At 46.3% G+C, this 17,090-nt stretch overlaps 1 protein-coding gene across 5 annotated transcripts; it reads left to right on the forward strand.

Annotated features, from left to right (window-relative positions):
- Positions 1-238: 238 nt before the first annotated feature.
- ZNF16 (zinc finger protein 16) lies at positions 239-16,562 on the forward strand. 5 transcript variants are annotated; one of them, XM_087447175.1, is made up of 4 exons: positions 239-538; positions 2,457-2,676; positions 3,081-3,285; positions 14,316-16,562. In XM_087447175.1, exons 2-4 carry the CDS (start codon positions 2,620-2,622, stop codon positions 16,163-16,165), a joined length of 2,112 nt encoding a protein of 703 aa, XP_087303301.1. In that variant the 5' UTR covers positions 239-538; positions 2,457-2,619; the 3' UTR covers positions 16,166-16,562. The 5 variants fall into 5 exon arrangements, with proteins under 5 accessions (XP_087303301.1, XP_087303302.1, XP_087303304.1 ...); XM_087447176.1 differs by lacking the exon at positions 2,457-2,676; XM_087447174.1 differs by lacking the exons at positions 239-538; positions 2,457-2,676 and adding an exon at positions 576-1,165.
- Positions 16,563-17,090: the final 528 nt, after the last annotated feature.

Consider the following 17,090-nt stretch of genomic DNA (forward strand, 5'->3'; position numbering starts at 1 on the left):
TATCCAGTTCTCCCTGCATGTCTAATAGGTTGTCTTTTTATAGTTAGTCGTCACCTCATTAATTGCATAGACTCCGACCGTTGGCTCCCGGGGGGCCCCGCGCTCTCTCAGGGGGTCGGGGCGAACCCACAGAGTCTCACCGCCCTCCCGCCGCCTAGAGCGGCTACGCTGGCCCGGACGGGGCGTGCCCGAGGCCCGGAAGTCGGGGCGGGACTTCCGGTGTGCGCTTCGGGGCCTCGCTGCTCTGGTTCTGCAGCGTCGCGCCCTTCGCGGAGGGACCACCGGAAGCGGAGAGTTCGCACGGGGGCAGCTTCCACGTTGCCGACCGCGCTCCCGCGTGACTCCGGTGCCCCCGCGGTGGGTTCGGGCCCCGCGGTCTCGGTTCGGACAGGCGCGGGGATCGTAGGAGCCGTGGGCTGAGGGGCAGGGGCTGCTCAGCCTGGGCGGGTCCGGAGCCTCGGCGGGTGGACGGTGGTGGCCGAGCCTGGCTGCGGGACTGCGTGGCGAGGCTGCTGCAGAGCGACGGGGCGGGTGTACGGTGAGTGGTGTCCTGGTGCGTTGGGGTGGGGTGGAGGAAGGGCCTCGGGAATTCGGTGCGAACGTCAGAGCTGCGCGGAGCCGGGTGAGACGGGGCTGTCGCTCAGTGCCAGGTGTTCTGCTTGGGGGCCCCGTCGTTGTGGATTCACCCTCCTGGTGGAGAAGCGGGTCTGGGAGGGGTCGACGAGTGGGGCTGAGGGATGGACCGTGCCCATCTTGTGCATGCCTACCACGGACTGGTGGCTGCTGGTCCTTCCAGTTGTCTCTTTGCTCAGCACCAGGTTGAACCTTTAGCCAGGAGAATCTGCTTCCAAGCTCGTTGGCAGAATCCATTTCCTTGAGGTTCTTGCACTGAAGTGCATGTTTCCTTGCCGACTGTCTTGAGCTCCTGGAGGCCCCAGTCCTTGCACATGACCCATGCATCTCAGAGTCAGGTTCATGTTATTAGATTGGGTTCACCAGGATAATCCAGGCCCATAACCTTAATTCCCTCTACAAAGTCTGTTTTGCTGTGTAGTGTAACATAACCCCAGGTTCCGGGGATTTGAATCTGGACATGGTTGGGGAATGGCATTCTGTCTACCACAGGTTTGGTGTCTGTCCTGAGCAAGATCTCACATATACTGAGGTGAGAAAAACCAGATGCAAAACGAGCATAGTTTGGTACAGTTTATAATAAAAAGGCAAAGCAATATATATGTGTTTATATATTTATATTTCTAAATATACGTATATGTATAATTTGCTTGTGTAAGCTTAGAATAATCTAGAAGGGAAATTGGGAAGGGGAACTGAGTGGCTGGCTGGGAGATGTTTTGCCATAAGTTCTTTTTTACTTTTTGAATTTTGAGCCAAGTAACTGTGCCTCTATTCAGTGACAACGATGAAGATTTCAAGAATTTTAAAATAAAATGAACTAAACCAATATTGCATATGATTGAGTCTTCCCTTTGGAGAGGGACACTGAAGGTTCCCCCCATGGGAGCGGTGTCTGCTCAGTTCTGCTGCCACATGGACAGATGCCTTAAGTCAGTGCTCTCCCTGCTCTGTGCCATCCCTCTGAGCACCCGTGCCAGATTAATCTTCCTGAGATGTCTCCTTAGTTTTGTGTCTCCTAATATAGAAATGTGGCCAGTGCCTCACATTCGTCAGGCTGCCAAGGCCTCTTACAGCCTTTCCCCCAGTGACCCTGCCTCTGAGCTCTGTCCACACCTCTGTCCCATTTCACCTCTGCTTTCTCCCACTTTTCTAACCAGACGTGGTCTAAGCCCCCTTCTCTGGGCCGGGTTTAAATGCCACAAACACATGCCCCCTCTCCCCCCCGCTACCACCTGCCCCAGGGCTCTGCCCCTTCACTGCTGCCTCTGCCCAGAGCAGTTGCCTATCTCATTGATATATTTGCTATGATCTGTCTGCCCACTGAGGTCCATGAGAACGATGGTCACTGCTGTGTCCTCACACCATCCCCAGAACAGACACTGACACGTGGTGGGTTTTTGAGAAACACTGAAAATGTATTTCCAAGAGGAGAAATCCAGTTTGTAGATTGGAAGGCAGTGTCCACAATGGGCTTCTGCCAACATTTCCTGCCTCGTCTTCACCCCTGAAGGGTACAGGGGTCAGTGGTACCTATCGATGGTGCAGTGTGAATAAGGTGCCAAGGGGTGCCACCACACTCCCGGGTGGGCTGCTGGACAGGGCGTGGTGTGTTTGCACAGAGATGAGGCAGTGGGGGTGTTGGGGGGAATCAGTAGCTTGGTCCATGTGGGGGGCCCATCGTGTGTCCAGGTGGGAATGTCCTGTCTCCTGCTCAGAGGGAGCAGTTAGGGCTGGAGATGAGCCCAAGTTTGGGAGTCTTCACATGGTAAGGCATGTTGATGCCTCAGGGCTGGGCAAATTAACCAAGGAAATTGGTATAGGTGCAAAAGTGAACCCTGGGGCACCAACGTGAAGAGGGAGATGAGGAGGAGCCTGGGAGGGAGCTGCTAGTGCCGTGGGAGGAAAGCCCAAGAGAATGGAGATGGGGATACCCGCTGTGGATGCTGCCAGGAGGGCACAGCTCAGACAGACCTGACTACTGGGATGACCAAGCGCACACCTGCTGCACAGGCTGCCCAGCCTCTGGAACTGCTGCCCCCCGTGAGTGAGTCTGTTGGTTCACCTTCCAGGTGTCATGTCAGGAACGAGGAGTGGGCCCGCAGTGGGTGCAGGCTTTGTGGGGGTTGCCCTCCTCCTATCATGGCAGGGCTGGGCCATTCCAGAGGGTGCCCACAGGGCACTGTATGCTTGTCTTGCCCTGGGGTCAGCATCTCACCTGTTCCCACCTGTGGCCCTGCCTTGTGAGTCTGTGTCCCCATGGCTGGCTGCCCCTCCCCGTGGGTCCAGGATCAGGGAATGTGGCATTGGTCCCTGAGACCCAGCACTATGTCCTCCTTAGGTCTGGGCTACAGGAGTGGAGGAAGAGACCCCTGCCTGGTGGGAGGATGGGCCCCTGGAGCTAGCCCCTCTTCTGCACACTCACCTATGGCCTTGCTGGTCTCCAGGTCCCAGCCATGCCCAGCCTCAGAGCTCGCCCTGAAGAGGCAGAAATGGAGCCCTCAGTTCCTGGACCATCCCCTTGGACCCCTACAGCCCATGCCTGTGTGAATGATGCTCCCACCGTGACCCACCCTGGATCTGCCCTCCGTGGTTCCCTCTGCTGTGGCAACACTGAGTTGAGAACCACCCCCCTTCACCATCAGCAGCCAGGTACTGGGAGCACGTTCCCCACTGGTGCCCTCATTCTGGGGGAACTTTGTCTACCTCCAGGTGGTGTCTGTGTCTTTAGGAGCAGGGTGCCTTGTGGACTTGAGGGGCCAAGACTGGAGGTTAGAGAGGAAGTTGACCTGGCCCCTGGCTGCCCTGGTGCCCTGAGTGGGACACTGGTTTCCCTGCCTGACATAGAGGTGTGTGATGTGATGGTCGTCAGCTGAGCCTTGCTCAGCCCAACCACCAGGTTGGTGGTGGTCCCATGACCTCAGGGTTCTGCCCTAATCCAGGCCTTGGTTTTCTTCCCTCCTGGCTGCATTCACCCTGCCCAGCTGCTCTCCTCCCCTTCAGAATCCTACTAGAGAGTCCTACCAGAAGACTCTCCCTAGCTCACTTCTTCTGTGGACCCCTCAGCAGTGATTAGGATGATTACTCACTGTTAAGTTTTCCTTACTGAGATTTTACAGTGGCAATTTTACAAGAACGCTCTTAACTACATGGGACCTATAATTATACCCAGGACATCTGGGCAGAGTGCCCTGGTTAGACCCTGTGTGGCCAGGAAAGATTGGACTAAGGGCAGAGATGGTGCAGGGCAGTCCTAGGTGTGTCGGAGGAAGGTGGTGGATAGAGGGTGAGAGACATGACAGCGTTTCAGAAAGTGGCCCTGAGAGACAGGCCTGCTGACTGTCCTCAGCAGAGGACAAAGGTGTGCTGGGCAGAGAATGGTGAGGGAGACCAGGACCCTTGCTCCAGGAAAAAGACAGACTGATGGTAGTTCATGTTAAAAAAGCCACTGCAAAGCAAATTGGTGAAGTAGGCAGCTCCAAACACTTGTTCCTCCACATAAACATTAAAAAAACAAGCAGAGGGGCCGGCCCAGTGGCATAGCAGTTAGGTGTGCATGCTCCGCTCTGGCAGCCCAGGGTTCAGATCCCAGGCGCACACCAATGCACCACTTGTCAAGCCATGCTGTAGTGGCATCCCATATAAAGTGAAGGAAGATGGGCACAGATGTTAGCCCAGGGCCAGTCTTCCTCAACAAAAAGAGGAGGATTGGCCACAGATGTTAGCTCAGGGCTGATCTTCCTCACACACACACACACACAAAAAAAAAAAAATACGCAGAAACTGCCAGGACCAGCTTTGTCAGAAATCTAAAACAGTCAGGTTTACAGCAACCAAGAGAACACTGAATCAAGAAAAAGGCAACTTAAAAGTGGTAGGATAGCTTTGTGGTGTTTTTACTTGCTCATGCCCCGAACACTCCTTGGCTCAGTAACAGTCTTAAAGTGAGCGGCCTGCATTCCCACTGTGGGACTGTGGTTCTAGAGGGAGCAGAGCAGACCTTCTTCATAAATTATTTTGTTCTAAACTGCGTGGGATTAGATAAAGGATTGCTGCAAAGCGTTCATCTCTGTTTTGCCTAACTCAGAACTTACTTGGGGCAGAAAAGCAGTGGGCTCAAGAAACATTGTAAGGTGAGCTAAAACCCCACAGCCACCTGCAACATCAGTTAACAGTGCAGTCAACCACCTAAAGGCTAGGAGGGAAAGCTGGGGAAATGAGGGCATTCCAAAGCACCCTTGTATATCAGGGAATTTAGAAAGGACAGGAATTATGCTCAGAAAAGACCTGAGAAGATAATAGCTTCACTTGCAGCTGATGTCTAGGCTCAGTGAAAGCAGGAAGCTAAGGCAGAGTCATAAATGATGTGAAAGTAGTGCCGAGCACAGAGCCAATCCACAAAGACTGGGAGAGGTGTATTATTTTTCTTTTAATGTCAGGGTTCAAGGAAACCTGTCAAAACACTAGCTAAACACAAGCTCAAGAAACAGAGACCTCAGTGACTATGCAAGACAAGGAATGCAGTCTTTTCAAAAATAGTTTGGAAAGACACTAAATGAACAGATGACTGTAACTTTCAACAATCAAGAACAGCAAACCGTGGAGGAGAGAGACACTCTGATTTACAGAGTTACCACAGTAAATATTCAGATGTCCAGTTTTTAACAAAAAATCCCAAAGAACACAAGCAGGACAATATGGCCAGCCCATTCAAAGGAAAAAAATTAATTGGCATAAAATGAAAAAAGCATAGTACTTGACAGACTGAAAATCAACTGTCTTAAATGTGTTCAAAGAGCTAAAAGGAACCATAGGCAAAGAACTAAAGGAAACTAGGAAAAAAATATATGAACAAAATGGAAATATCAATAGAGATTTTAAATTTATATTATTATAAATATATGTTTTATATTTATATAACTATAAAAATACAATGTATGTTATATAGTTATAGAAAGGAACAGAATAGAAATGGTAGAGCTGAAAAGTGCAATAACTGAAATGAAAAATCCACTAGAGGGTTTCAACAGAAGATCTGAGCAGGGAATAAAAAGAATCAGAGAACTTGAAGATAGAATTGAAATTATCCAGTCTGAGGAGCAGAAAAAAAAGGTTGAAGAAAAATGAACAGAGCCTAACAGATCTGTGGGATACCATCAAGAAAACCAACATACACATTATGGGAGTCCAAAAAGGAAGAGAGAGAGAGGAGCAGAAAGAATATTTGAGGAAATAGTGGCCAAAACATCTTAAGTTTGATGAAAGACATGAATCTAGACATCCAGAAAACTCAACAAACTCCAACTAGGGTAAATTCAAAGAGATCCACACCAAGACTCCTTATAATCAAGTTGTTGAAAAACAGAGTCTTGAAAACAACAAAAGAGAAGCAACTCATCTCATATAAGGGATCCTCAGTAAGGTTAACAGCTGGTTTCTCATCACAACCGTGGAGGTCAGGAGGTAATGGGATGACATATTTAAAGTGCTGAGAGAAAAAACTCAACCAAGAGTTCTTTATCTGGCAAAATTATCCTCCAAAATGAAGGCAAAATTAAGACATTCCCAGATAAACAAAAGCTGAGGCTGTTTATTACCAATAGACCTGTCCTACAAGAAATACTAAAGGGAATCCTACAGGTTAAGATGGAAGGACATGAGACAGGGACTCAAAGCCATAAAGAAGTAAAGATCTCCAGTAAAGGTAACTACAGAGGTAAGTATAAAAGTTGGTATTATTTTGTTTTTGGTTTATAACTCCACTTTTTATTTCCTACATGATTTAAAAAGACAAATGCAGGGGCCAACCCTGTGGCATAGTGGTTAAAGTTCAGCATGCTCCACTTTGGCAGCCCGGGATTGCAGGTTCAGATCCCAGGCACAGACTTACACCACTTGTTGGCCATGCTGAGGTGGTAACCCACAGATAAAATAGAGGAAGATTGGCAAGAGATGTTAGCTCAGGGCCAATCTTCCTCACCAAAAAAAAAAAAAAAAAAAAGACAAATGCATAAAAATAATTATAAATCTGTGTTATTGAACACACAACATGTAAAGATGCATTTGTGGCAACAACGTGAAGGGAGGAACAGAGCTGTATAGGAACAGAGTTTTGTATGCTATTGTAGCTAAGCTGGTGTCAATTCAGACTTGATGGTTTTATTCTGGGGACCTAATGTACAGCATGGTGACTGTAGTTAACAATACTATATTAGATACTTGAAAATTGCTAAGAGAGTAGATCTTAAAAGTTCTCACCATAACAAAAAAGTAACTATGTAGATGATAGATGTTAACAAACCTTATGGTGATAATCATTTCACAGTATATACATATATCAAATCATCATGTTGAACACCTTAAACTTACACAATATTATATGTCAATTATATTTCAGTAAAGCTGGAGGGGGGTAAAAAGCAAACTAAATTGTTTTAGGATGTTAATTGTAATCCCCATGATACTACTAAGAAGGTATCTTAAAAATATGCATGAAAGGAAGAGAGAAGAAAATCAAGGTGGCACACTACAAAAAATAAACAATACAAAAGAAGACAGTAATAGAGGAAATGAGAGATAAAAAAGGTAAAAGGTATTGAAAATAAATAGCGAAGTGGCAGAAGTAAATTCTTTGTTATCAGTAGTTACTTTAAATGTAAATGGTTTATACTTTCTGGTCAAAAGGCAGATATTTACAGAATGGGTAAAGAAGCATGATCCAACTGTATGCTGTCTATAAGAGTCTTACTTTAGATCCAAAGACACAAATAAGTTTAAAGTGAAAGGTGAAAAAAGATATTCCATGCACATTGTCACCAAAAGAGAGCTGGGGTGACTATACTAATATCAGACAAAATAAACTAAGTTAAAAACTGTTACAAGAGAAAGAAAGACATTATATATTGATAAAAGGATCAATTCATCAAGAAGATACAGCAGTTATAAACATAAACACACCAAAAAAGAACCCCAAAATATATGAAGCAAACATAGATTTGAAGGGAAAAATAGATAGTTCTACAATAATAGTTGGAGACCTCAGTACCTTCTAAAAATGAATAGAACACCTAGACAGAAGATCAGTAATGAAATAAAGAACTTGAACGACACTAGAAACCAACTAGACCTAATAGATAGATAGATAGATAGATAGATAGATATACACACACACACAAACACACACTCCATCCAAAGGAGCAGATACACATTTTTCCCAAGTGCATATGGAACATGCTCTAATACAGACCATATGTTAGGCCACAAAATAAATGTCGATAAATTAAAAAAGATTGAAAGCATATAAAGTATCATCTCCAACCAATAACAGCAGGAAAATTGGAAAATTCACAAATATGTAGAAGTAAAACAACATGCTTTCAACCAATGGGTCAAAGAAGAAATGACAGGGGAAATTAGAAAATACCTACAGACAAATGAAAACAAAAACACAAAATAACAAAACTTACAGGGTGCAGGGAAGGCAATGCCAAAAGGGAAATTTATAGCAGTAAATGCCTACATAAAAAAGGAAGAATGATTTTAAATCAATAACTTTATGTCTTAAAGAACTACAAAAAGAAGAGCAAACTAAACCCAAAGCTAGCAGAAGGAAGGAAGTAAACACTAGAGCAGAGAGAAATGAAGTGAAGAATAGAAAAACAATAGAGAATCAATGAAATCAAAAGTTGGTTTTTTGAAAAGATCACTGAAATTGACAAACCTCTAAACTGACAAAAAAGAGAAGACACAAATAACAAAAATTAGAAGTGAAAATGGGGACCTTAGTACGAACATTACAGAAGTAAAAAGGAGTATGAGAGAATACTGCTAACAGTTGTACACCAACAAATTAGATAACCTAGATGAAAGAGATAAATTCCTAAAAAAACACAAATTACCAAAAGTGACTCAAGAATAGGTAGAAAATCTGAACAGACCTATAACAATTAAAGATAGAGTCAGTAATAAAAGACCTAACAAAGAAAAGTCCAGGACCAAATGGCTTCACTGGTAAATTCTACGAAACATTTAAAGAAGAATTAATACCAATTTTTCAGAGACTTATAAAATTTAGAAGAGGAAGAAAAGCCAAATAAAGAAAAGGAAGTTACATATCAAGATCTTTTATGGTTATAGATGCAAAACCCTCAATAAGATACTAGCAAACTGAATCCAGCAGCATTTAGAAGTATTTTACCCCATGACCAAGTGGGATATAACCCAGGAATACAACCGTGCTTCAACATAAGAAAATCATTCGGTGTCATTTACCACATTAATAGAATGAAGGAAAAAAACCATAATCTCAATTGATGAAGAAAAAGTATCTGACAAAATCAAACACCCTTTCAAGATAAAAACACTCAGAAAACTCATAATACAAAGGAATCTCCTCAACATGATAAAGGGCATTCATGAAAATCCCACAGCTAACATCAGACATAGTAGTGAAAGATTAAAAGCTTTTCCCCTAAGATCAGGAAAATGTGCCTGCTTTTACCACTGCTATTCAGCATTGTACTGGAAGTTCTAACCTGAGCAGTCAGGCAAGAAAAAGAAATAAAAGACATTCAGATTGGGAAGGAAGAAGTGAAACTATCTCTATTTGCCTAAGACATGATCCCATATATAGAAAATCCCATGGAATCTATTAAAAGGCTATTGGAGCTAATAAATGAATTCAGCAGAGTTTCAGGGTACAAGTCAACACACAAGATCAGCTGTGTTTCTATATACCAGCAATGAGCAATCCAAAAAGGAAATTAAGAAAACAATTCATTTATACTAGCATCAAAAAGAAAAATAAATACCTACAAGTAAATGTAACCAAGGAGGTGAAAGGTTTGTTTGCTAAGAACTACAAAGCATTGCCAAAAGAAATTAAAGAATACCTAAATAATTGGAAAGACATCACACGTCCATGGATTGGACTTAATAGTGTTATGATGTCAATGCTGTCCAGAGCCATCTACAGATTCAATACAATCCCTATCAAAATTCCAACAGCCTTTTTTACAGAAGTGGAAAAGTTGATCCTCAAATGCATATGGAATTACAAGGGGCCCCAAGTAGCCAAAACAAGCTTGAAAAAGAGCAAAGTTGGATGACTCATACTTCCTGGTTTCAAAACTTACTATAGGGTCAGCCTGGTGGCGTAGTGGTTAAGTTCGCGCACTCCACTTCAGCAGCCTGGGGTTCGCAGGTTCGGATCCCGGGCACAGACCGACACACTGCTTATCAAGCCATGCTGTGGCAAGTGTCCCACATATAAAGTAGAGGAAGATGGGCACAGATGTTAGCCCAGGGCCAATCTTCCTCAGCAAAAAGAAGGATTGGCAACAGATGTTAGCTCAGGGCTAATCTTCCTCACCAAAAAGAAAAAAAAAAACTATAAACCTGCAGTAATCGAAACAATTTGGCACTGACATAAGGGTAGACATACAGATCAGTGGCATAGAATTGAAAGTCTAGAAGTAAATCCATACGTCTATGGCCAGTTGCTTTTCAACGAGGGTGCCAAGAGCATTCATTGAGGAAAGATAATTCTCTTCAACAAATGGTGCTAAGTGGACATCCACATGCAAAAGAATGAACTTGGACCCCTACCTCACACTATATACAAAAATTAACTGAAAATGATCCAACAACCTAAATATAAGAACTAAAGTCATAAACCTCTTAGAAAAAAAGTGGTAAATTTTCATAACCTTGGGTTTGGCAACGGATTGTTAGATATGACACCAAAAGCATGAACAAAAAAAGAAAAAGGTAAATTGGGCTTCATCAAAATTAAAAACTTTGGGCATCAAAGGACATTATCAAAGTGAAAAGACATCCTACAGAATGGGAGAAAATCTTTGCAAACTGTATATCTAGTGAGAGTCTAGTACCCAGAATATACAAAGAACTCAAACAACTCAATAACAAAAGAGAAACCAATTTAAAAATGAGCTAAGGACTTGAATGAACATTTCTCCAAAGAAAATATACAAATTGCCAACAAGCAAATCAAAAGATGCTCAAATTCATTACTCATTTGAGAAATGCAAATCAAAACCACAATGAGATTACCACTTCAGACCCACTAGAATGATTGTAATGATAAAATAAATAACAAGTGTTTTGAAGGATGTGCAGAAATTGGAACTCTGGTTCATTGCTGGTTGGGATATAAAATGGTGCAGCCACTGTGGAATACAATTTGGCAGTTCCTCTGAAGTTTAAAGAGTATTACCATATGACCCAGAAATTCCACCACTAGATATATACCCAAAGAATTGAAGACAAGTGCTCAAACAAGTACATGTACATCCTGTTCATAGCAGCACTATTCACAACAGCCAAAAGGTGCAGGCAGCCCAGATGTTCATCAGTGGATGAGTCGATAAACAAAATGTGGTATACCCATGCGATGGAATATTATCCTGCCATGAAAAGGAATGAAGCACTGATGCTTGCTACCATGTAGATGAACCTGCATAAACGTTAGGCTAAGTGAAAGAATCCAGACACAAAAAGTCACATGGTTGCATTCAGATGTGATGTCAGGAATAGGTGAATCCTTAGAGAAAAAATGCAGGTTGATGGTTGCCGGGAGCTGGGGGAGGGCAATAAGCAGATAAACTGTAACGGGTAAGGGGCTTTGCTGTGTAGTGATAGAAATGTTTTGGAACTAGATAGAGGTGGTGACTGCACAACATTGTAAATGTACAAAATGCTACTGAATTGTTTATTTAAAACAGTTAATTTTATGTTTGTGAATTTCACCTCAATAAATTATTAAGTAAAATGAAAACAGAAGCTGCTGTGTGGGAGACAGAAGATTAGTGGAGCCCCCACCTGAATGTGCAGTGCCATGTCAGGTCTGTGTGGCAGGTGGCTGGGTAAGGTACTGGGTGAGGTTGCTGCTGTGCCAATGGCACACGTGGCATTCAGCTGAGCGTGGCTTTCACTTGGGTACTCACCTAAGCTGTTTTTCACAAACCTGGAAGCCACTAATCATCAAGGTCTTGCATGAGTGTTTCCTCCTGGTTAATGCTAACGGGCTTGTTGTGTTCTTGAAGAGCTCGGAGTCCTCATTCTTTTCTCCAGTTGGTGTCACAGTTGGGGCAGCGAGGACAGTGCAAGCAGCTGCATTTCTTTCAAATCTTTTCCTTCTCCTTTAAACCCAAATTTTACTGTATTTCCTTTTTTTAGGTTTCCTTAAGGGAAACCATATTTCTGATTTTATATTTCCTTTCAAAAGAGGAACTTTCATTATTTTTTCCAGCAGTTCTTATGTTGCAGAGAAGAATTATGTCAAATTTAACAAATGTGAAGTGACCTCTGACCATCCTCACCCACAGGACTCCTTTTTGTTTCCTGTCTCGATAAAAGACTTCCAGGTCAACAGTGGCTCCAGCCCAAAAACCAGATCCCATTGCCACCATCGCCTGAGCCACACAAGTGACTTTGTCTCAATCAGGGTTCAGCAAACTGTCGCCCACAGGCCAGATTGAGCTAGCCAGTGGTTTTTTATGACCTGCAAGCAAAGAATGGTTTTGAGATTTGGGGTGTAACAAAGCAGACCATATGACAGAGACCATACAGCCACAAAGCCTAAAATGGATCCTCTCTGACGCTTTATGGAAAAGCTTCGCTGACTCTTGTATGTGTCATCCCTTTCTGGTCCCTTCTTCACATGCAGCGAGAAGAGGGCAGGGGCTCCCCAGGTCAGTCGCTAGGGGCAGCAGGGGGCACAGCAAGCCCCAGGCCATCCCGTCCAGACCCTTGTTTCCTGCAGCAGCCTCCCTGTCTGCTGGACAGTGAGTCTGTCTCCCTTCATCACTCCTGGGAACACAGCAGCATGTGGACATTTCCTAGACACCCTGGGGCAGGGCTCCCAACCTGGTGGACTCTGAGGCTCACTGGAGAACGTGGTCAGCCCGTGTGCCACCTGTGCTGATGAGCCTGCCTGAGGGTCAGCAGGAAAGTAAAGCATGTCACCCATGTCTGCGTGCCAGCCATATGGCTGAGTCCCATAGGTGAGAGGCCTGGCACAGACTCGTGCAGGGGAGTTCTGGCTGGGGGTGCCACAGCACAGTGTGTCTGGACCACGGGTGGGTGACTGGAATGTGACGGTCACCACCAGGTGTGTGGGCATGGCGGGCAGAGATGCTGAACATGACCAGGCCGGGTCTGCATTGAGATCACTCTGGTGGCTCCAAGGAGAACAGAAGCATCCAGATGAGGCAGGAGACAGAATGCTGTTGTGGTGGTAGATTCTAGAAGTTCCAGGCAGTGTCAGCCTGAACTGAGGGGCAGGTTGGAGGGTGACACGCCCAAGGAGGCTGGGTGTTGGGGGGCTGTCCTTCACCCACACTCAGCACCACTGACTGCAGCCAGACGAGGGGTTGCCCCAGTCCCAGGACATAGAGCCCTGTCAGGGAGCAATCAGGGCTGTGTAGGACATAGCAAGGAGGGGCAACAGTCAGAGAAGGCTCTCCAGTGAGATGTGTTTGAGCAGAGACCAGGAGGAAGGGAAGGAGGGAGTGTAGAACCATCAGGGGAGGGTGTTCCAAGCAAGGCAGATCTTGAGTTGAGCATATCCACCTTGCTGAGGGAACAGCAAGAGGAGAGGTGGGGGTGGGCTCAGGGAGGGCCTGGGAGGATGTTGAAGTGCTCTTATGTCACCAGGCTGTCTGGGCAGGAGGGGAAGGTAGGAGACCAAGGAAGCTATTCAGTGTCCAGGTAGGAAAAGATGGCAGTGGCATGGCCTGGGTGTTCAACTTGAATGAGACAGAGACTCAAGATCTTCGTTGAAGTGAGAGATCCAGGAGAGTGAGGGTTTCCTTGTTCCTTCAGGCATGAAGAGAGAAGGGGGAGGTGCCAGAGCCCTTCTGGTGTGATAAGGAGCCTTGTGCACGTTTCTGCCTTCTGAATGACGGATGCAGCTGCTTAAACATTGTACTGGGGCACGAAATTGTCCAGCTAACACCAGTCAGAGTTGCAAGTCTTAGGGGGTAAAAGTGACTGGCAGGACAGGGCAAGGTCTCTGAAGGCTCCTCTGTTGAATGGGATGGAATCTGGTGTTTCACACAAGTCCCCACCACAGTTCTCAACCCCCCACGCCATCGGAACCAGCCTTGCTTCTCTGAAGAGGATGGGCTCTCCTGCACCTGCTGGCCGAGGGCCCACCTCCCCACTGGCGACTCCTAAGGCAAAGCCTGAATGCCATCAGTTGGCACTGAGAGAACAAATATAGGCTTGAGAAGTTGACACCATGCACCGTGGAAAAGCAAAAGGGGTAGAATGTTTAACAATGTGATGCGAGGCAGGTAATGCTTTCCTTGTACAAGTGGGAAGGGTGAGCGCCTGGGTTTGGGACACACTCAAGCCAGAGCTGACAGTACTTGCTAATGACCTGCTGTGGGCCAAAGGAAGGGCAGCTGAGGGGCACACACGATTTTGGCCTGAACCAGTAGGGAGACTGCTGGTGACTTTCTGAGATGTGGGTGCTGGGGGTAAGGGGTTGAGAGTCAATCTTCAGTTGCTGGGCAACCTTGTCCCCTCAGAGCTCTCGCAGACCCTCCCTGGTCCCCTCAAAAGATCTGGGACTACCATCCCCAGTGGGTCCCATACCCCCAGACTCATCTGTATGTTTTCCTGCTTCCTTCCAAGTGACTTTATGTTTGTCATTTCAGATTGGGACACCAGGACTGAGGGCAAGGAATTTCTTCAGAAGGAAGAAGTTTCTGAGCATTTGGAATCACAGGCAGAAATGTCAGGAAACTATACCAGTGATGTTTCCCAAGCAGCTGAGCTTGGAGAACTCTGTGATGATGTGTTAGAGAGAGACTGGGGAGTCCCTGATGAGGACAGATGGGTGCAGCCCCTCTACCGGGAGGGGGACTTCACACCAGTGGCAGTGCTTCTTAAGAGCCCCTTAGGGGAGAGAGAGCTGGACTGTGACAATTTTGAGAGAAGCTTCAGCCTGAGCCCAAACCCCATGGCATATCAGGGAATCCCTGCAGAAGAAAGGCTGCATCCGTACGACATGTGTGGCCAGAGCTTCCGGGACAGCATGGACCCGACTAGCCACGAGGGGCTTCACACAGCTGAAGGCCCATTCATATGTAACGAGTGTGGGGAGACCTTCAGAGGAAATGCTGATCTTGTTCAGCATCAGATAATCCACACCGGACAGAAGTCCTTCCTCTGCACTGAGTGTGGAAAATCCTTCAGCCAGAACTCGGTTCTTAAAAATCATCAGAGGTCACACATGAATGAGAAACCCCACCAGTGCAGTGAATGCGGGAAAGCCTTCCGTGTGCACGCAAACCTCATCAGGCATCAGATTAACCACAGTGGAGAGACGCCTCATGTTTGTAGTGAATGTGGAAAAGCCTTCAGCCAGAACTCCAGCCTTAAAAAGCACCAGAAGTCTCACATGAGTGAGAAGCCCTACGAATGCAGCGAATGTGGGAAGGCCTTCAGGCGGAGTTCAAACCTCATCCAACATCAAAGAATTCATTCTGGGGAGAAGCCATATGTGTGCACCGAATGTGGGAAGGCCTTCAGGCGGAGCTCAAACCTCATCAAACACCACAGGATTCACACAGGTGAGAAGCCTTTCGAGTGTAATGAGTGTGGGAAAGCCTTCAGCCAGAGCTCACACCTGAGGAAGCATCAGAGGGTTCACACTGGAGAGAGACCATACGAGTGTAACGAGTGCGGCAAACCATTCAGCCGGGTCTCCAACCTCATTAAGCATCACAGGGTTCACACTGGAGAGAAACCCTATAAATGCAGTGACTGCGGGAAGGCCTTTAGTCAGAGTTCAAGCCTCATTCAGCACCGGAGAATTCACACTGGAGAAAAGCCTCATGTGTGTAGTGTGTGTGGAAAAGCCTTCAGTTACAGCTCAGTGCTCAGAAAGCACCAGATAATCCACACAGGAGAGAAGCCATATGAATGCAGCATCTGCGGGAAGGCCTTCAGCCACAGCTCAGCCCTCATTCAACATCAGGGTGTGCACACAGGCGACAAGCCCTATGAGTGTCGTGAATGTGGGAAAACGTTCGGTCGCAGCTCCAACCTTATTCTCCACCAGCGAGTTCACACTGGAGAGAAACCCTATGAATGTACTGAATGTGGAAAAACCTTCAGCCAGAGTTCAACTCTCATTCAGCATCAGAGAATCCATAATGGATTGAAGCCCCATGAGTGTAACCAGTGTGGTAAAGCCTTCAATCGAAGCTCAAACCTCATTCACCACCAGAAGGTTCACACTGGAGAGAAGCCGTACATGTGTGTTGAGTGTGGTAAGGGCTTCAGCCAGAGTTCACACCTTATTCAACATCAGATAATCCACACTGGTGAGAGACCATATAAGTGCAATGAGTGTGGGAAATCCTTCAGCCAGCGCTCAGTCCTCATCCAGCACCAGAGGATTCACACTGGGGTGAAGCCCTATGACTGCACTGCTTGTGGGAAAGCCTTCAGCCAGCGGTCGAAGCTGGTCAAGCACCAGCTGACCCACACCAGGGAGTGAGACAGGCTGGCTCCTCTCCAGCTTCTCTGGCCATGTCTCAGCCTCTCCCACCTCCCAGACTTGAAGCTGGGCTCACCCACTGCCCTCCACACCCAGGTCCCACTGCCCACAAAGCCTGGGACCCTCATTGGAGACATCCTATATGGCTCCCTCCCCTCCTTCCCCTGCCAGTTCCCACCTCATGTGATCTCTTGTTTCTTTTTTGTTTTGTTTTTACGTTTTGTTATCAGACTGCCATATTTGTTAGGTGGGAAAAGATGATAGAGGCTGCATATTCAGGAATAGAGTTTATTATTGTTACCAAACGTAACCAAAGAAGTGAACTGACATTTGGTTCAAGATAACCACAGTAATTGTGTTGTTTGGTAATTAGACATAAAGAATGAGTTCTTTGTCACTGGCTGTAAGTGATATTCTGTTTACATAAAATCAGGTCAAGGGTTTTCAGTTCTGATTGTGGTCACCCTCCCCCAGAGGTGGTGCATACTCATTGCCACCAGTTCCTCACCCTTGTTCGTTCTGTAACTGCACACAGGCCCCCCTGCTCCCTTTCCTTTGGGCCCACCTGCAGTCTCAGGTCATGCTTTCTCTTCATGCCTCCGCTGTGACTCAGGTGCCCATGGCCCTGCACGGGGCTGCCGCACAATCACACAGTCAGCTGTTTCCCAGCCTCCAGTTCTGTGCCTCACGGTCCTGGCTGTCAGCTCCACAGAGGCCAGCTCTCTCCATGCTCCTCCAGTACTCCACAAGCTCCCAGGCTCAGTTTTTTCACAGGTCCATTCATCACTAGACACTTTTGGAGCACCTGCTAGGTGCCCCTAGAAGGTGGGGACCAGCTTCCCTCCTCAGTTTCCCAGAGCTGTGCCCCTGCTCCTTGAGCAGGGAGACCTTGGCCCAGAAGCAACACGTCTGCCATGAGGGAGCC

This window comes from Ceratotherium simum, chromosome 23 (assembly GCF_057802395.1).
Source record: "Ceratotherium simum simum isolate JZ-2026a chromosome 23, ASM5780239v1, whole genome shotgun sequence".
Lineage (NCBI taxonomy): Eukaryota > Metazoa > Chordata > Mammalia > Perissodactyla > Rhinocerotidae > Ceratotherium > Ceratotherium simum.

Coding starts and splice junctions, on each gene's coding strand:
- ZNF16 (XM_087447174.1), top strand. CDS start 1,094: ATGGTTGGGGAATGGCATTCTGTCTACCACAGGTTTGGTGTCTGTCCT. Junction 1,166..3,080: donor AAGATCTCACATATACTGAG/GTGAGAAAAACC, acceptor GCTGGTCTCCAG/GTCCCAGCCATGCCCAGCCT. Junction 3,286..14,315: donor CCTTCACCATCAGCAGCCAG/GTACTGGGAGCA, acceptor TTGTCATTTCAG/ATTGGGACACCAGGACTGAG.